At 34.8% G+C, this 20,908-nt stretch overlaps 2 protein-coding genes across 4 annotated transcripts; both read left to right on the forward strand.

Moving 5' to 3' along the window:
* Positions 1-5,905: 5,905 nt before the first annotated feature.
* Positions 5,906-13,135, forward strand: LOC104105385 (uncharacterized). 2 transcript variants are annotated; one of them, XR_011411496.1, is made up of 8 exons: positions 5,929-6,140; positions 6,246-6,323; positions 6,994-7,100; positions 7,529-7,606; positions 11,108-11,209; positions 11,378-11,459; positions 12,135-12,417; positions 12,986-13,135. XR_011411496.1 is itself a non-coding variant. In XM_009613674.4 (7 exons), exons 1-7 carry the CDS (start codon positions 5,999-6,001, stop codon positions 12,260-12,262), a joined length of 717 nt encoding a protein of 238 aa, XP_009611969.1. In that variant the 5' UTR covers positions 5,906-5,998; the 3' UTR covers positions 12,263-12,525. The 2 variants fall into 2 exon arrangements, 1 of the variants encoding a protein (XP_009611969.1); XM_009613674.4 differs by lacking the exon at positions 12,986-13,135 and having other exon boundaries at positions 5,906-6,140; positions 12,135-12,525.
* On the forward strand, positions 13,002-16,978 carry LOC104105384 (uncharacterized). Of its 2 annotated transcripts, none has more exons than XM_009613673.4 (7): positions 13,002-13,136; positions 14,360-14,508; positions 14,613-14,670; positions 15,330-15,398; positions 15,477-15,572; positions 15,920-16,009; positions 16,618-16,978. In XM_009613673.4, exons 2-7 carry the CDS (start codon positions 14,360-14,362, stop codon positions 16,687-16,689), a joined length of 534 nt encoding a protein of 177 aa, XP_009611968.1. In that variant the 5' UTR covers positions 13,002-13,136; the 3' UTR covers positions 16,690-16,978. The 2 variants fall into 2 exon arrangements, with proteins under 2 accessions (XP_009611968.1, XP_009611967.1); XM_009613672.4 differs by lacking the exon at positions 13,002-13,136 and adding an exon at positions 13,160-13,577.
* The last annotated feature ends 3,930 nt before the right edge of the window (positions 16,979-20,908 follow it).

Raw genomic sequence — 20,908 nt, forward strand, 5'->3', positions numbered from 1 at the left:
TATTGCCGCAAAACACACGTAAAGCCCCACCTCATCCTAAGAACCAAAAGAACCGAACATACCATTACTATACTAAACCAGCATGTTACCCATTTGTCTAATTTTCTCCGAGTTTCTTCTGAATTACCCTCAAGTTAACAATTCTCTCTGTCAGAACACAACGATCCTTACCCAAAGCTCATTACAAGACATCTTAACAGATAACCACATCGCCCTAAGGCCTATAAGCCATTGTATTCTTCTTAAGCACTCCCATAAGTACCATAACTAAAACGCCCACTCTGAAAATACCTTATGTGAATTTAAAATTATTCCTTTTTCCTTTCTTATACTGAAATGTAGAATCCATAGTCAAATAGAATTACCGTCGTCCTGATACCATCCAATGTAAGTTACTGATTCTAGTGATATACAAATTAAAAAAATTTCAATTGCCACATATACATTTTGAATCCATTAGAACTCTCTCGAGAGTTATCCACTCTGCTTAAATATAATTTGCTCCGCCCTAAACGGGCCGAAAGACGTGCTATTTTAGCACAATCAACACTCAAAGAAGTAACCATGTCTTAACAATACCAATCAAATTCATACTTCGTGCACACTACGTCCTTCAAAATAACAACTTAATCATCCCATAATTTCAATATACTCATAAGGTGCAATATAACTTGTATCCAGGAATTTTCTTACTCGAGTCATTCTCGATATCAATCCTTGCAAGTCATAATCGAATCACATGTATACCTCAAACCGAAACCAGTACAATACATAACTATGAAATCAAATCGTCAATAGCAGGCTCCCCCACTTGGCTCAAAGCCATAGAACAAAACACTCAATAACTCACAATACACATACTCTATTACTGCCATAATACTGCAGTCAGTTCAACAAAAATTCTTTACAAGCTCAGGTACCACAAACCACAAAATACCTCAATTCATCCGCTAAGCTCGCTTTCATTCTCGTGACAGTCAAGTCAACTTTTTCAAACAGATTCAAATTCAAATCTCAACACATACACTCCGCTGGTAGAAAAAAAACTCCCCACTCAACATTATAAGGAACACACCTATGTAGATTACTCTGCAGAAGATAACCCACCTGCTTAGCCTCATATTGACATCTTGTTATTCCCTTTCGCAGCCACAATTACTACACAATCACTTACTCTTTCTGAGTCCAGACTCATTAACAAGATATGAGAATTTAATTTGTCCCATAATTTAACAACGTGAAAGCTCCATCAATACTCTCACAATTCAAGACTATACGTCAAATCAAGACAGAAATCAAGTACCCAATAGCAAACTCTTGAGTCACAAGTAACTTTATTCATCACATTCAACCCATCCGAACACATCCCACAATCACATCATACTTATCATATAGTCATTCAAATGCTCATCGAGCCATAATTTTCACTCACAGGGATACTACCGGACATATGATTTCAAATGTACAAGTTTACATAACTGAAACTACCGATCTTAAGTTGCGGTCTAACCCTGGTCGCAAGTCCTCCAGACTGGCCCATAATCAAAACACAGAAAAAATATCACAAATATCGTTCATGGAATCACAAGCCGGTGATGCACAACTGATACTAAGTGCTCACATACACACACGAATGCGTGGAAGGAATTCAAAGAGTTATGTTTCAAGCTGAATCAATTCTGCACGATATAATACAAGAAAGTGAAATTTTCTTAAGGGTTCGACAACCTCTCGAAGATAAGTACAAACGTCTCCGTACCGATCCGCAAGACTCTACTAAACCTGTTCATGACTCGTGAGACCTATATAACCTTAGAGCTCCGATACCAACTTGTCACGACCCAAAAATCTCACCTGTCGTGATGGCGCCTATCTCGCTACTAGGCAAGCCGACAATCTCAATAAACCACCATATCTTTTAAATGCGAAAAATATAATAATTAAATTCAGCGGAAGAAACTCATAATTTCAAATATAACACTCCCAAAATCCGGTGTCACTGAGTACATGAGCATCTAATATAAATACAAAGTCTAACTGATAAAATTACTGTCTGAAAATATAGAACAGTACAATAATTAAACAGGAAGGGAATCAAGTCTGCGGACGTCAAGAAGCTACCTTGATAGTCCCCAACATAATTAACTTCGAAATCCGCCAGCCGTTATATCCGGGAGCACCTGGATCTGCACACGAGGTGTAGAGTGTAGTATGAGTACAACTAACTCAATAAGTAACAAGACTAACCTCTGAGCTGAAAGAAATGACGAGCTCCGTAGGTACAATCCAGTATAAATAATGGTACAAAAATGTAGCCATGCTTTCAAATTTAACAGAAACTCAGTATAAGTGTAATAGATCAATACTGCATGATATGAGAAATATGACATCTTAGTAGAAAGACCTCATGTAAATACTAGTCACAAATTATCCGGTCATCCGATACTATTTATGGCCAATCTAGCCCAGGGGTGTTCCAACCCATATATAAATACACATCGACTGACAGTCAGTCACTCAGTACCTAAGGCCAATCCAGCACTGGGAGTAATTTATCCCCAAATATAAATGATACGGACAAGATCTATGTCTAGGTATATTCATTACAATATAAATAAGTAAGGCAAGTCCATGCCCTCGGAAATCCATCCCGAATATACATAATCATCTACGCTCACTGGAGGTGTGTACAAACTCCGGAGGAGCACCTTCAACCCAAGCATGATATAAAGCCTTTATGGCCTACTGCAGGCGGGCAGTCTCGATCCGTATAATAATAAATCTTATAAGGCTTACTGTAGGCGGGCAACCCCGATCCATAAAATAATAAAGCCCATAAGGCGTGCTGCAGGCATGCAGCCCCAATCCAAATGATAGTAAAGCCTATAAGGCCTGCTGCAGGCGGGCATCCCCGATCCAAATGATAGTGAAGCCTATAAGGTCTGCTACAGGCGGGCAGTCCCGATCCAGAACAACAATAATATATATAAAGTCAATATGGCAAGCTGCGGCGCGTAGCTCGATCCCATAAATATCCTCACAATGGATGAATATGACTGAGTGTGAAATGTACATTTTTTAAAAATAATTATTTCAACAGCAACACGACCCCATGGGTCCAAAAATATAGGCACATAGCCTAAACATGATCTTTAATAAGAGTCTTAGCTCAATTTCCTAACACGGGGAGAATATTCGAATAATAACATGATTCTTTATATTTTATAAATCCACAGAATTTATTAAGCCACAATTTCTATGGTGCACCCCACACGCTCGTCACCTAACATGTGTGTCTCCTTCAAACAATTGATATAACACCAAATTCAAGGATTCATACCCTCAAAATCAAGTTTAGAAGTGTTACTTACCTCAAACCGTGTAATTCTTTACTCCACTATGCCTTTGCCTCGTGAATTGGCCTCCAAACGCCTCGAATCTAGACACAATTAATTCGATTCAGTCAATAAAATTTATTGAAATTAACTCCATATGAAAATATAATTTTTTCATAAAAATTCAAAATTTAACTCAAAATTCGCCTGTGGGGCCTATGTCTCGGAACCCGACAAAAGTTACAAAATCCAAAATCCTATTCAACCACGAGTCTAACCATATCATTTTTACTTAATTCCGATATCAACTCGACCCTCAAATCTTCAAATTAAACCAAGAGGGTTTTTTAATCTTTCCAACTTAATTCACCCATTAAATGTTAAAAACAACCATGGATTCGGGTAATTTGACTAATAATGAGTTAAGAACACTTACCCTAAACACCCACATAAGAATCTCTCCAAAAATCGTCTTCTACCGAGCTCCCAATTTGATTTTGTGTTATGAACTCAAAACCCCCGTTTTGGAACTTTTAATTCTGCCCAGAAATGCCTTCATCGCGGTCGCGACCATCGCTTCGCGTTCGCGAAGCACAAAAATGTGCTGCCAAGATTCCTTTTTTGCGTTCGCGATCTCCTCATCGCGTTCGCGATGCCTTCCGACCTCTGCCCTTTGCGTTCGCGAACCCCCAGCTCCATTTCCTCTTCGCGTTCGCGTCCGCCCACTTGTATTCTCGTAGGCTTCCCCTGTCTCTTCTTCGCGTTCATGTCTCCTTCACGCATTCGCGATGGGTAAATCCCAGTAGCCCAAAATCCTTCTTCGCGAACGCGTGAGACCCTTCGCGTTTGCGAAGAACAATACCAGATATCAGTTCCAGCAGTTGTAAAACAAGAAAAAATGATCTGAAACCATCCTGGAACTCACCCGAGCCCCTCAGGACCTCAACCAAACATACCATCAAGTCCCAAAACATCATACGAACTTAGTCGAACCCTCAAATCACCTCAAACAATGCTAAAACCACGAATCATACCCCAATTCAAGGTTAATGAGCTTTGAAATTTTAAATTCTATATCTTGTGCCGAAACACATCAAATCAATCCGGAATGACTTTAAATTTTGCTCACAAGTCACATTTCACATTACGGACCTATTCTAATTTTCAGAATCGGATTCTGACTGCGATATCAAAAAGTCAACCTCCTGATCAAACTTCCCAAAATTTCAACTTTCGCCATTTCAAGCCTAATTCCACTACGAACCTCCAAATAATTTTTCGGACACGCTCCTAAGTCCAAAAATCACCATATGGAGCTATTGGAATCATCAAAATTTAAATCTGAGGTCGTTTACACATAAGTCAACATCCGATAAACTTTTTCAACTTAAGTTTTTAATTATGAGACTAAGTGTCTCATTTCACTCTAAAATCTTTCCGGACACAAACCAATTACTTCGGAAAGCCATACAACAACTGTAAAGCATAAATTGAACAGTCGATGGGGGAACGAGGCTGTAATACTCAAAACGACCGGCCGGGTCGATACACTAAATGTCTCAGAGTTAAATTTTGATAATGAAGAATATTTCGCTGGGTGCTTCTTTCTTTAACGGTCTATATTTCAATTAATCAGTCTAATATTAAAAAAATATTAATCGGTCTAATGAATTTTGATATAAATAGCTATAAAAATCAGTGTTTTAAAAGGCGCGGGAGTAAGGCGATGCGTTTTACATATGCTTCAGCGGGGCGTAAGCCCCATAGGTATTTAATTTTTAATATTTTATAAAATAATATAATGACAGTAAATATTTATAAACAGGTAAAATTGCATAAAAATTGAAGAAAACTATATATATATTATACACTACTTACAAGCAATATTTCAAAAGGCGGGGGCGTGTGTGTGTGTGTGTGTGTGTGTGTGTTCCATCCCCACAAAAAACTATTAAAACAATCTATTATACGTTACTTACAAGCACAAGTAATTTGAGTCTAAAAGAATAAAATTTTCTATATGGAGGAACAAAAAGGATGATTAACCTGCAATTTGAACTTTGAATTTGCTGCTATGAAGAAGAATGTAGTTCTCTTTGTATTTGTAAAAAAAATTAAATTTTAGTTGCTTTTGGGAGATATTAGCAGACTAGCGGATAAGATAAAAAATTGGGAAAACCATGAATTAGGGCTTAAATCAATAAAAAAGGTCTTTACTTTTAAATTTAATACTTTTGAGTTCCTTTTTAAACCTTTTGAGTAATTACCAAATTAACTTTCGATAATTTGGGTATTATATGAAAGATTAATTCAACAAATTTTGTTTTAATTTGAAAAAGTCTCTGGGGCTTACTCCTTACTAAAAACGCGTCTTGAACGCCCGGGCGTACGTCCCGCACTTTCTCCCCACACGCTCGTCCCGGGGCATTTTTGGTACGCCTCGCCCCTGGGGTCTGCCCCAAAAACGCCTTTTAAAACATTGATAAAAATCAAATAATGTAAAACTAGCTTTAGGAAACACACACGGTCCAAGCCCGAATCGAAAGCGAACCAAAACTACTATTCGAGCGGCTTCATTTCAACTACTTTAATTCCCTTATCTATAGACAGGAATGGTATAAATCCATTTTCAGTCCCCTTGAGCTCTAGACAAAGCAACAACAATGGCTGGACTAACCAGTCTCAAGCTATCTCTGTTTCCCAATTCGTGTGCACTCTCTTCCTCTTCCTCTCTCTCCTTCCCATCCTCAAAGCCATTCCTCGTTTCAACCCGAATTTTCCACAGAACATCCCACCGTTTCCCTAGTAAGTACCCCCTCCCCCCAGTCTTCTTACTGTGGCAATGTTCTTCTTTTTCTACTCAAAAACTTTGTGTGTTATATTTAATTTTCTTGTTTTGGACATTGTCAGAGATATATGCGTATTCTAGCAATGATATTAAAGTAGGCAGCAACATTGAAGTCGATGGAGCTCCTTGCAAGGTTATAGGTGACTACAAACCACCCACTTCATATTATCTTTTTTATTTTCGTATTCCATATGATAGTATAATAGTACCATTTTCAGATTATCCATATTTTTCTGACTGGTTAGCATTTACTTCTCATAGTACATTGTTGCTAATTTTGATTTTTTAATTAGCTTTTTATTGCTTTATTATGCTAAGCATGTAGGAGTACTTTTCACAAGTAAAGGAAAGGGGTTGTGAACCAGCTCTAGTAATTTGTCTAAGTAATTTGTGAAAATTCAAGCTTTAGACAGTCAAGTAACTAATTTCAAAGAAGTAAAAGTTCTATGCTATTTACAATTTCTGGAGGGTACTATTTTAATAAGTTCGAAATTTTGTAGCCATGTGTAATTGTCCTACCGACCCCGAATAGCACGATAATTACTGTTGAAAATACACAAACTAGAGCAAGACTAGTGGATTCCCGAGTGAAGTTTAAGGTTTCATGATTAAAATTGAGTGATTGACTGAATGATTATGCGAAAATTTGCTCAGATCATTGTTGGTCCACTCAGACTTTTTCTTTTCCTTCTAAAAAAAAAGTGTATCTTCTGAATATGAATATATATGGAATAGCTTGGTATCTAGTACACCTAAAATTTGGTTGACTCTTTTACGGTCTGATAATATTTATTATTTGGGTGTGTTTAGAGTTTCTTCATGTAAAGCCTGGGAAAGGAGCTGCATTTGTGAGGACCACATTGCGCAATTATGTAACAGGGAACACCGTTGAGAAAACTTTTAGAGCTGGAAGTAAGGTAATATCTTTGGAACCACCTGCTCTTCAATGCTTATTCTCTTACTCTGTCCGCGTTATATGCTTCCAGTGGATTTTATTGCTAAGTTCATGCCACATGCATGTCATCTATACTATATAAGAACTTGTTATGCAGCTCGAGCCATTCTTTTTGCATAACTTTGTTGGATAAGTTCCTTATTAATAGGAACGACAACACTAATCGTGTTGCTTGACTTTCACCAGGCAATAGGATATCTGTCGAAGGCAGTGTGAAAGTTCCTTTCCTTCTTGTTTAGAACATAAGATACATTTCAATCTACTGAAAGACTCTCAGATCTATTACTTTGATAATGGATCTGCAACTTTGTCGTCATTTTTTTTTCTCCAACCAAATTGACACTGCCTATGTGATTTTAAATTTCAGTTGACATTCAACTATCTCTGCAGATAGAAGAAGCAAATATCTACAAGGAGACAAAGCAATTCACTTACAAAGATGGTGCCCAGTTTGTCTTCATGGATCTGGTATAGTAAAGTAACTTTTAATAGAGGGGTCCAATGTGCTAGTTTTGTTTTTGTAGCATCAGTAAAATGCAGCTTATGCAGGTTACTATTATAGAGCTCCCAAATCCCAATCCGTAAAAGTGACCCTCCGCCATCCTTCTCCCTTCCTCCAAAGCAAAAATAAATCAGAAAAAGAAAGAAAGAAAAGAGCAAGCATAAACCTGGCCACATGTTAATGGGCTTGGTTACTTGTGGGATTATGCCTAACTCTAGCAGCAATTCTCTCTTTTTGACTGTTTCCCTTTGAAATGCGAGATACTACTTTTATCCCTTGTTAATATTTAGCCCCTATGTTAGGATCGGGAACCCGGGTAGTGCGGAATTTAGCCAAACAACGGTATAATGACAATAACAAAGACAATGGAAGTTGATAACAACGACAATTAAAGTAGATGAAGAAAACACAAATTTAACGTGGTTCGGTCAAAGTGACCTACGTCCACAAGCGGAGAGGAGCAATTTACTATAACAATAAGAGTACAAAAGAGAGTACAAAATTAGAGTAAACACTCTAATTAATCCCAAATACCCTAAGAGAATAACCTCACAAGATCACTCCAAAGAAAGGGTTCACACAAGTGCTTCCCAACACTAACTCTCATACAAAATACTCTTAATAAAGGAAGAAAGGAAAAAACAAAAATTGAAGACAAGTCTTGTTGGTGTGTCTAAAATGAACTAATTGCCTTCCCTTTTATAGGTAAAAAAGTCTTGGTCTCTTAGGTGTAAAAGAAGAGATACAAGTTGTGCAAATGATATCCACCATATAATGCAATATTTTTGGGTCCCAAAGAATATTGCCAACAAAGTCTACACTTTGCAAAGATGCTTATGCTTATGTGAGATGGACTCCATTAGCCAAAATATTGGCCATAATTACAAATTTTCACCTTGGCCTAATTATGGCTGATATAGTAAATTTGATCCACCTTCTCCGCAAAAGTCCCAATGGGCATATGTCAAAATTTAATGCCATCAAAATCAGACAAGTTGTCTGATACCGAAACTGTAGTAGGACCTATAACAGTGGATCCCAATAAAGTATACAACGAACCAGATCTGTGTTCTTTCCTGATCACAAGAGCACCATGAGAAACTTTCAGAACTCTACCTTCACCTGTGTACTTGCACCCAAGAGATTTTAGAGTGCCCAAAGAGATGAGATTTTTCTTCAAGTCAGGAACATGTCTAACATCAGTGAGAATTCTCACCACACTATCGTGCATTTTGATTCGGACTGTACCTTTTCCAAAAACTTTGCAGGCAGCATTGTTGCCCATCAAGACAACTCCACATCCAATAGATTCATATGTGGTAAACAAATACCGATTGTGACACATATGATAAGAACAACCTGAATCTAAAATCTACTCATTGTTAGATTTGAAACTATTATTAGTTGCTAAAAAAATAGTTCCCTCAGTCTCATCAGCAGCTACACTTGCTTCGGCAGTGTCAGTATTTTTGTGCTCATTTTTCCTTTCCTAATGCTTTTCTTTATTTTTCAGCTTATAGCATTCGGAGATATTGTGACATTTCTTATGACAATAGCGACACTCTAAATTATTGTATCTGGATATGGAATCGTATTTTCCCCTAACAAACAAGCCAACTTCCGCTTGAGTTCCATTAGCTTCCCCAGTAATATCACTATCTATCTGTTCTTTTGATTTTAAGATAGATTTAATATCCTTATAAGAGATATTATCCTTTGCATAAAGTATAGTATCTCTTATATGCTTAAAAGATGGGGTAGAGAACAAAGCAGTAACACGGCTTGATCCTCATCTTTAATTTCAGCATCTATATTACTCAAATCCATAAGAATGGAATCAAATGTGTCGAGATGAGAGAGAATAGAGGTACCTTCACCCATACGAATTGTATAAAGCTTCTGCTTTAGGTAAAGTCTATTTTCCACCGTCCTCTTCATATATAAGGTTTTCAATTTTTCCCACATGCCTTTAGCTGTGGTTTCTACAGAAACTTCACGTAAAACCTCATTTGAGAGATTTAAAATGATACCTGCTTTTGCCTTTTTGTCTATGATGACAAACTCCTCGTCCGTCATTTTATCCGGCTTCTTCTCCTTTCCTTGCAACGCCAAGTCTAAGCCATCCTGAATTAGGATAGCTTCCATCTTTAATTGCCACATTCTGAAGTTTGCACTTCGGTCAAATTTCTCAACATAGGTCTTTATTAGAGTCATTTTGGCTATTGAAACTAACCCGGTTAGATCTGGCTCTGATATCAATTTGGTAGGATCGGGAACTCAGGTAGTGCGGAATTTAGCCAAACAACGGTATAATGACAATAACAAAGACAATGGAAGTTGATAACAATGACAATTAAAGTAGATAAAGAAACACAAATTTAACGTGGTTCGGTCAAAGTGACCTACGTCCACAGGCGGAGAGGAGCAATTTACTATAACAATAAGAGTACAAAAGAGAGTACAAAATTAGAGTAAACACTCTAATTAATCCCAAATACCCTAAGAGAATAACCTCACAAGATCACTCCAAAGAAAGGGTTCACACAAGTGCTTCCCAACACTAGCTCTCATACAAAACACTCTTAATAAAGGAAGAAGGAAGAAACAAAAATTGAAGACAAGTCTTGTTGGTGTGTCTAAAATGAACTAATTGCCTTCCCTTTTATAGGCAAAAAAGTCTTTGTCTCTTAGGTGTAAAAGAAGAGATACAAGTTGTGCAAATGATGTCCACTACATAATGCAATATTTTTGGGTCCCAAAGAATATTGCCAACAAAGTCTACACTTTGCAAGGATGCTTATGCTTATGTGAGATGGACTCCATTAGCCAAAATATTGGCCATAATTACACCGTATAATATTCTGGAGAGTATGTCTTTCATCTGATCCTTGGACTAATTTATTTGGTTTTGGTGAAGTTCTAAATATCTTATCTATAGTTGCACCTTACAAGTCCCTTAAGTTGTGGGTTCTGCCCTTTCTTATCCCAATTTAGCTGTGCTAGTCAGACAGGTAAAAGTGGTTTATTCAGATATTTGAGTATAGAAGTATAGTGTGCATTTCCAAAAAATTGGAGTTTTACATCTTTTGTGTGCTTGGTGTAATCTGAAACAGGAAAACAATGTAAATATTTTTGTTAACTTCGTTGTCTCACTACATGTTTAAAGGGATATGAAAGTTCTTTTTGCTGTAAATATCAGTATCTTCTTGGTGCATATGAATGAAATACTTATAAAAATACAAAGGAAAAGGTTCAATGTTGCTTCCTGATGTCTTAATTGGTCTCGTTAATGAGCAAAAATAATGTCTTAATTGGTTACATTACTTGTGTGGATCAAGTTCCCTCCAATGCCCCTTAGTCCATACCCACTTCTAGGAAGGATGAATTAGAATTTGGTTGTCTTTTATTCCCCCTTATATGTATACACTATATATACTATGATAACTTTGGGGCAATTTTAATTGCAGACCAGTTATGAAGAATATCGTCTAAATGAAAAAGATGTTGGAGATAAAGCAAAGTTTCTAAAAGAGGGAATGGACTGCAGTTTGCTTTTCTGGAATGGGAAGGTATTTTCCAGTGCCGAACTTATTTTCAGTGTTTGCAGTTCTGATTTTCTCCTTTGAAAGTGTCAATCCAGAATCTCTGATTAACCCTATAGCTTGTCTTGTCGAAGCTAGTACTTTCGTATCTATTTTTTAACGGTAATCAATATACTAAGGTTAATATTTTCATAGGTGATCGACTTTGAATTGCCTATAACAGTGAAGTTGACAGTGGTGGAGGTTGATCCAGGTCTCAAAGGTGACACTGCACAAGGTAATCATTTCTTCTTTTCTAGCCTTGAGCTTAAATGGAGAAACATGGTCAGTGAGGATTCATATAGCCAATCCGAACTTGTCTGGGACTGCAGCACAGTTATAGCTTCAACAATTGAACTGGGAGACTAATGTCTATGAGGGGATTATTCTTAATGTGTGTAACTTGGTCCCCCCAAAACGTGTCAGCTTTGCCTTTTTCCCCCCATTGCCTTCAGTTGGGTTGGGATGGGGGAGCCAAGTTTTACTCTGAAGTCCCCTTCATTATCTTCCTATCATGCCCGTCCCTCTTCAGTTTGTAGAAACCATAGATGACGTCCCACTTCCTTCTTTCGTTATAGTTTATCCGGAATATTTCCAATTAAATAGAAAATGTTGTTGCGAGAGCCGAGAAGTATAGTCATATGTAAATATTGAATATTGACTCGCATTCAAGGTGTATGTGGGCAACTGTTTCCTATCTTCTGCCTATGATTCAATTGTAATAGGGCTATAGCATTATAATTATCCATGTCTTTGGTCCATCTTTGTGTCAACCATTGAAATTTCTTGACGGTCTTCTGAATGGCTACTATGACGCCAAATATACATTTGATGGTCAATTGTGTAGAGTAAATTACTCCTTTTCTTTTTGTTCTTTTGCGAGCTTGTGAATATGATTTGTATTATGTGGCAGGTGGATCAAAGCCAGCAACCGTTGACACCGGTGCAGTTATTAATGTTCCGTTATTCATAGGAAGGGGAGAGGAAATTTTGGTGGATACTAGAAACGGACAATACATGAGTCGCGCAAAGGAGGCTTGAGATAAGTTTTGTAGCAACTGGAAATTTTGGTATTAAAATCAAGTGTTATCCGGAGTAACATTAGGACCTCACTGCAGATGCTCGTTTGTTTTCCACCGATTTGAGTAGACAATATAAATTGGAGCTAAAAAGTCTCTGTTGTAATGAAGAGACAGGTGGTTATTACAGTAAATGTAAACGTCCTCATTCATTTTTTGATGTATCCTATACATCTGGGAAAAACAGGTTTCATTAACATGAAAATTGGAATGATTTAAGAATAACATGGCCCTGGCCAAGGATGTCCAAATTTTTCCCTCTATAAAGAAGGGGAAAGTATAGTTTACCATCAAAATAATAGCCGATAAATGTATATTAATGTATAATATACGTATTCATATTTGGCTAGCAAATGTTACTATTTTAAAATTTATACACAAATGCTTGCAAAATTGTCTAATTAGGCTTTGGCAAGCAAAACATCCATGTATAAACAAAATGGCTAAACTTATAAAAATTTAAGAACATTACGACATTGTTTTAGAAAAAAGTCAGAACTAAAACGATCTCCTTTTTGTCACTTGGGAAATATAGATCCCTAGATATGTTTGTTGTTGTTTTCGTCATTTGCAATTTTAAAAAAAGTGATTTTTAAAATTAAAAATTGTTTATTAGTCCTATTAAACAACAAATCCTAATCAATGTTTAATTGGTTTCACTCTCACTCTTCACTATTGTCTCTAGGAAGAAACAAAAGAAAAACCCTTTCTTCAAAATCACCAGTTTGCCACTGCTCGAAGCTCTTCGGCAGACCGCGACTCCGACTCCAACTCCGACTCCGACTGACCTATCTCCACCTCCACGTCGACTCTCTCCGTCGGCGTCGCCGGAAAAGGTCTTCTTCTTACTCTTATTTTTCAGTTAGCAATTGGTAAATATATTCAGTTTCGTAGCAATTCCTAGTTTCATGGCACCAATATCCATATCGGATATCTCAGTTTCTCCCCTTTCTTTTTTTGACTTAAGTCTCTCACTTTATTCCCTTTTCTTCCTCCAATCTAGTTTAAGGCCCGTTTGATTTTTGTACTAAAATGAGCTGTTGTGTATCAATGTAGCCCATTTGCTCATCAATGTAAGTATGAAAAGTGGGTTGAGACCTTATTTTCGGCCACTTCTACACTTATTTAATCTGTATTCCTTGTTTTCCATACTTCTTTTTTTCTCTCGTTCTCCGGTCTACTGGTGATTTTTTTCCGGACTTCTGTGAAATTCGAAACTGAGGTCTGAGATAGGTCCGGTGAATTCTACATTTGTGAGAGCAGTTACATTCATGTGGGTAAGCTTTGAAAATAGAGTTTTGGGACAACTTTTGATCCTTTGCGCAATAAATTGTGTACAATGTAATTTAAGGTCAAAGGCTATATTTTAAGGAAACAATTGATATTGACTGTATGTTGTTCTATTAGAGCCTCTTTCAGCTGATCTAAATACTTTTACGACTAAGAATGTGATGTTGACTGTGGAAAGTGAGTTTCTTTGTACTTATAGAGCCAAAGAGAAGTCTCGCCAGTTGAATATGTATTGATTTTTGGGATGTGGTAAAGTAGGACAACTTACACACTTTAAACCATCTGAATGGATGTTCTTTTGAATTTTACCAAAAATGACAACTTCTTTGTGTTTAGGCCTGTAACTGTTTATTCCCTATGGATTTTAAAACCAAAAGCCCGTCAAGGATAATTGTACTGCCGGTGTTTATATTTGTGCAATGTGCTCTGATTATTTTTCATTAATTTGTGGATGTGTACTGAAAATGAGTACTTTTTGCTCGATCTTGTTATCGTGGCATGATTACTTTTGGTTGCTATCGCAGTAGAATTGTAAACTCACTGTATTTATATCCCGGATTCTCTCCATTTTGTGAGTGCCTTTGATCTGTTTACGGGTAAGTTGATAAGGTTATCCTTCAAGAGAAAAAAATTCCCAAGTGAAGGTGTTAAAATCTTGCTATGCTAACTGGTTGTGGTTTGATGCATCATACCTCCAATAGGAAACAAATTTTCTTTGAATTTGAAGTAAGTGTTTCACAAATTAGCTGATTGGTTGGTTCTTTGGCAGATGAAGTACATGAAGCCATACAACTTATTTCAAGAATTGCTCAAGTCAAATACACTTGCAAGTAGTCGTTTTCTTGGGTTGGATGTGGGCGATAAGTACGTTGGTCTAGCTGTTTCGGATTCAACCAATAAAGTTGCATCACCTCTCGCGTAATGTAGCTTCTCTGAAACTTCTAAAATTCTGGTCACGTCATGCTCAGTTTTATGACATCATTGTATTAGAAAAAAATGACATTAATGTTGGGTACATGCAGTGTTCTCATCCGCAAGAAAACAAATATCGACTTGATGGCCAAAGATTTCCAGAGTCTGGTAAGGTTAACCATCTTGCAAGATTATACTTTACATGTCCTAAGTTAAATTTGCTTCTGATTTGCCTAAAAATGGATTGTTAAATGATGGCTTAATAATAATGAGAGACTTGCAACGAAATCCCCAGCTGCATACGAACATAAAAAATACTACACGTTGTGCCATGTAGATTGATGTGACTATATTGTTACTTAATAGGTCCCTCAGATTCTTTTGTAAACTTATCAAAATATTATATAGTTAACTTACGATTTCTAGCAATTTGGTTCATTAAGTGGTTAAAGAGTTTTGTTGCTTGCCTTCTGCCACTTTTAACCTAATTCAAAGACCCAAATCGATTAATCAATCAACACGCGCAGTTACATATAAAAGACTTTATTTTCTTAATAATTGTTTTGCAGAAGTCTATTTGTTATGAACCCAGCTCTCTTCCATTCAGCTTCTCTCTTTTCTCCACCTTTGACCATCACGGTACTACAAAGAAATCTAAACTCTGTGTGTTCTAAGTTACTTGGATGTACATTGTACATTCATCATATTTGGACGACAATAAAACTTGCTTTCTATAATAGTAGTGAATAATGTACTACTGCAAAATGCAAAATTTCATCCTCCCTTCTACCTTCAAATAACTCTTATTTTTTCTTTTTTGTCTGTAGGTTTCTGAACTTTCCTTGGGGGCCTTTGTTTTCGGCTATCCGTTTGATAGACAGAAATTGAGTCGAGATGTATGTTTTCACTTTGATAATGATTTGGTCTGCTCTATTAGCACGGTTTGAAATCAACATTTTTTCGTTCTTTATCAGGCTGTGCAAGTTAAGTTTCTCATTGACGACCTTTGTCGGACGGGGGAACTTAGAGGTGTAAAGTACACATTTTGGGATGAATGTTTCACATCTAAGGTATATGATCTTAACTTTTTAACTTTGTAAAAACAGAGTCATGTCTTATTATCAAGATAGTATCGCACAATTCTTCTTTTTGAAAGGTTGCGACTAGTTTACGTTCTTCTTTTTGAAAGGTTGCGACTAGTTTACGTTTAACTCTCCTACCAAAATAATGTTAGTTGATGTACTTACCGTCGATAACTGAGCTTGAATCTTCGTTTGTTATTGTTAATGTTAACTTATAGTTGCATGTAAAAGAAAGATTTAGGCCTACCGCAGTATGACTCTTTAAATAACTATAAGCAAGCTTTTGCTTTCAAATGCGAAATGACCAACAATTATATGTACTGTTTTGCTTTCAGAATGTTGAGCTGTTACTACAACCTTTAAAGTTGCACCCAGCACAGACGAAGACGATGTTAGACAAATTTGCAGCAGTCGGAATACTTCAGGTAATAAAAGAACTTACCCCGTCTGTACAGTTGAGTTAAAACCATAGTTTACTTCGCTGAATAAGTATGTATTCTTTTCAACGCTTAGACAAGTTCATAATTTAATTCGCTGAAGAAGTACAATTTCTTTTCAACACTGAGACAAGTTCCTTAATCGACATTCAGTTAAAAAGAGAAAAAAGGTGATTTATGGGAATAATTTGTGGCTGAAATATTCGGAAAAACTTTTGCAATTCATAGCTGTAATAGTCTCAGCTTATTTTCAACTAAGATAAGTAGATTTTTTTTTTTTCATATTTATTTAAGTAACTGGAGTAACTGAGGCAAATCTTTGCCCCTAATTTTTTAGCTCCTTTTGTTTTTTGTGTTTTTTCTTTGGGGCAGTCAAATTGTTAGGCTAGCATTTACATCTAATAAAGAGTTCATTAGTTCAAACTAGAGTTTCAATAAATTTTTCACGATTCGATAAAGTCTTAGTGTCCCATTTCAGTTAGATTCATTTCAGGATTAGCCTTGCCTCTTCTCTTGGAAAAAAAGAGGAGCACAATTTGGTGTTACTGTGAAGGCTTTGCATGTTGTAATACAATAATTATGATGGTTTGTGGCAGGGGTACTTGGACTTTGTTAACAGGAAACACGCCTCGACGCCTGACAAAGACTCTTCTGAGGATGGTCCCTAATAAAACCTACATCTGATTACATTAATTCCTTCAAAAGATGGACATGTAACATTGTAGTTATACTAACATTGAAATAATGGGTTGTAGATTAGTGTATTTTGTTAAACATTTTTGTATTTACCCTATGTGTAAATTGTAACACTGTATTCAGCAAGACTCTAATGGTATGGTCCACGGGGTGGGGTTCTTTGTTGGGAGTCTTTTGACATCTTAACCACATTTGAGGTTCTTAGTGATTAAGTAATAACTCGTGTAAAACTTTAATAAGATTGGACAATTATAATTACTACTTATTGTGCATCACACAACTGACACTTATCTCTTTTTTGTGGAGTTGTTAAAGTGGTATATTAAGTGGTAGGTGTTAATCCTTTGTATACATACAGCACAAAAGCAATCAATCAGTACAATAAAGCTATTAATTACTTGTATTGCTTCCCATTTTCTGAATACATTTTTTCCAAATAGCTCCTTTGGTTATCTCTCTCCAGTTCTCATATCATCCCTATGGATTTTCTGCAAGGCAAGCTCTCGAATGCATCGGGCAATATTTGAACGAAAAAACACATTATTTCTTGATCGGTGGTGTGGCATAGGTGTCTCAATTCCAATTCTTAATAAGATAACCCAACTTTAAAATAATGTATTTTTCAGCTTCTGAAGCTGGCATGATTCATGTTACAAGTTTTGTATTGCCTGATGTATTCAGAGCTTGACTACCATAATATAAACTTCTGTGCGATCTCTTCAGAAAACCAACTTTTGAAGATGATGCAAAAGGGTGCACCTTTTTTGTGCTAGAGCTATAGTAAGTTTTAATAGGAGTAACTTCCAATTCCAAACTAAAAGCTTTAGTTAACTTCAGAGTTGGAAGTTACTCCTTTTAAAACGAAAGATTTTTCTAAGATTGTTATAAGTTATCTTCATTCAAAGCTACTTCTTTTAAACTGAAGATTATTTGGTAGGCTTTCCATAAAAAACCAAATTTTCAATACTCACTCTGCTGTCTATCAGCACTGAGGGAGATGCAACCACAGAAACAAGGTTGTTTAGTTTGTTCTATTAGTATAACTAGTATTAAGGTACGTGCGTTGCACGTGTGTATAATGTCAGTAAACTAAATTTGTATACAAGAAAAAATTAATTATGCAAAATAGAAAATAACAGTGATTTAAGTGACAAAAATAAACGTCATTACATAGACGTCGCAATTGGATATTTTCAGAGCTTCCAAAGATAAACAGATCAGTTAAGTTAGTTATATATTATTTAAATTATAGGTATTTTATTTTATGAGATAATAATATGTTAGTATATTATTGAATCTAACCCAATTTCTCTTTCATAAACGATGTTGTCGGTCCTAAAAATTTCAAATTATTTATTTAATACTGAAAGAAAAATGACGACTCTTTATCATTTAATCATTTAGATGCATATTAATTTATAGTAATAATAACTTAGCAAGTAAAATATTTAATCAAAGAAAATATGAAAAAAGTTTTTAAGCTAATCAGCGTATTTAAATATAATTAATAATTTAAGGTTGTAAAAGGAACAAAAAACTCAAAAGAGTAAATTTACAGAAAAAAATATAAATGAAGAACATATAATTTCAATGAGCTATATATAGTGAAACTGCGTATGGACATATAACGCAAAGATTAGTAGCAAAAATTCGAGAAGAAAATATTCAAAGAAAATATAAATCAATAGTTAATTTCAAACATTAGTTTGAATAGTAGAAACATATTTTAGCTAGGAGCATAAAATGTAATTCGACTTCATTAGGTCCTATACTAAAATTAATGCACTGCAATTGATCGCAAGTGGTAAGATCATAACAAAGAGAAAAGGAATGATTTAAATTTTCTTTAGAATTGTCAAACGGAACCTTCATGCTTAATGCAGACACTACAAAAACGTACTTAAAAGACAAATCTGCACTCTAGACTAATTTGCCATAACCATTGGTTTTGAGCCTACAAATATAATATGAAAATAAATTATAGTTTATAATCTTAATGCAATAATGAAAGGACAAAGTTTATCCAATAGATCATTAAATTTTAATTGATTTCAAACTCCTTTATTAGGCAAAAATATACAATATTTCTATTATAATTTTATTTAGCATAAATTTATGAATGTGTGATTTATCAAGAACAGCGGGAGAGAATTCTTACGTTGACGAAGAAGGGAAACTTCAGTTATCTTCATGAATAGTAATGCTTCATTAAGAAATTATAGTCATGTTACATAATATAATTAATAAAGAATTTATATAAAGTAGAATTTTAATAAATTTTAAGTCCTAAATATTAGGTTCCATACATAAACGCATACTCCTAAGTTTGAGGTAAAAGTGCTCGAGTTTTTACCATAAAAAATAAAAAATTCCTAAACCTAAGCCAAGGTGGAAGTGCTCGAAAAGTTTACCAAAATAATTTATAAATAATTAATAAATTTTGTACCTAAGATAATTATAAAGAATTAGTGATATTTTTCTTACAAGGAATTGATTGTTTTTAAAAAAAAAGATTTCTAAACCTAAAAAGAGGCCAAAGCACTCAAAGTTTTTATAACTTATAACAAATAAAAGAAAACTCCTAAACATAAAAGGAATTGAAAGTACTCAAAACTTTTACCTAAATTACCTTTTTTTTTAAAAAGGAATTAATTGTTGAAGGCATGACAAACAAAAGGACTCCCAAAGCGTAAAAGTAGTAAACGACGTTTGTGAAACACGTCACAAAATATTGTGATTTTTCATTGTTATTATTATTTTTTTTTACTAATTTGTTATATTACACAGTTTAAATTAGGAAAATATTTAATTCATAAAATCTAATTGATATCAAATTCCTAAATATTAGGAAACTATTAAATGACTATTCATATTTCTAATATTATAGAAATAATTAAATTATTATTTTATCTAGTGTGAAATTTATTTCTAAAGGGTAAAAAAGGCGAACGATATTTCGCTAAGGGCCTTCGTGCTTTTAATATAGTACTAGTCTCGGGGTGTGTGTATTTTTTGAGAATAATTTTTTTTTAAAATTACGTGTATACCATTATTTAAAAATACTTTTAAGTTATAAACTGAAATATTAAAAAAAAAATTATAAATTCTTTTAAAAGGACAAATGTAGATTTTATTTAACTTACTAATAGAAAAAGAAATCCTTCCTCGCATAAGCCTTTAGATAGCTTAAGCTTCGAGATTCCTTTACTCCTAGCATATTTGGATCAGTCTCATGATGACGAGATTTTACATGGGATATCGAGTTTTTGAACTCTATTTTAGCTTTCTCCGGCTGTCATAAAGGTTGAAGAGTGACTCAAAATAAAGAGTTTAAAGTTTAAATCAATTAAAATTTTAAAATAAAAAAAATTGCTATGAAGAAAGAATCAGTTCAACTTTCTAGAAGAAAATAAGGCAATAAGAATGTATTTGACAAATAAAACATAAGCAATTCAATACTCATTCGCATATTATGCTTTAGTTTTTTTATACCTTTTTGGAAACATTCATTAACTATCGTTTACTTCTTCTTTTTTTGGTATTTCTATTCCTAACTATATCTGCTCCAAAATTTTCTGTCTAGCTATATATTCTCATCTTTATTTATTCATATTTTTTCATGGATAAGATACTGCAACATAGTCTTTTTTAATCAACATATGCAAAAAATCAAGAATTAAAGTATCGACAGTATTTACTTCTCAGATTATCTTGATTTTTAAGAAAGCAAAATATGATAAGCAAAACACTAAAGAAATTTAATCACATACATTATCATATTATCATGGTATAAGAATATTATTTTCAAGAATCCAACTTTAACCATCGAGTTATAATCCAAGGAATGATCATTATGCATACTATAAATACATTAAGTGAATTGATAAAAAAACAAACCAAAAATAAAGATACAAAGAATAATACTCGCTTGAGTTCCAATGATGACATTGAGAACATATAAAGTGTCCTTTAGAGGTTCACCTTACAAATAAAGTTTAAATATAAATAAATTCACATATACTACTCAAACACATATACAAACATACATATAAAATAACATTGATAGTAAAAATTAAGACAATCTTTCAACTCCTATTTAGATAAACCATTATTCTTACTAATTTAGAATATCTTGCTATATAGTATACAAACACCGCAACTATTTGGATGATAAACTTTTAACCGATACAC

The sequence above is a fragment of the Nicotiana tomentosiformis genome, chromosome 10, assembly GCF_000390325.3.
Source record: "Nicotiana tomentosiformis chromosome 10, ASM39032v3, whole genome shotgun sequence".
NCBI lineage: Eukaryota > Viridiplantae > Streptophyta > Magnoliopsida > Solanales > Solanaceae > Nicotiana > Nicotiana tomentosiformis.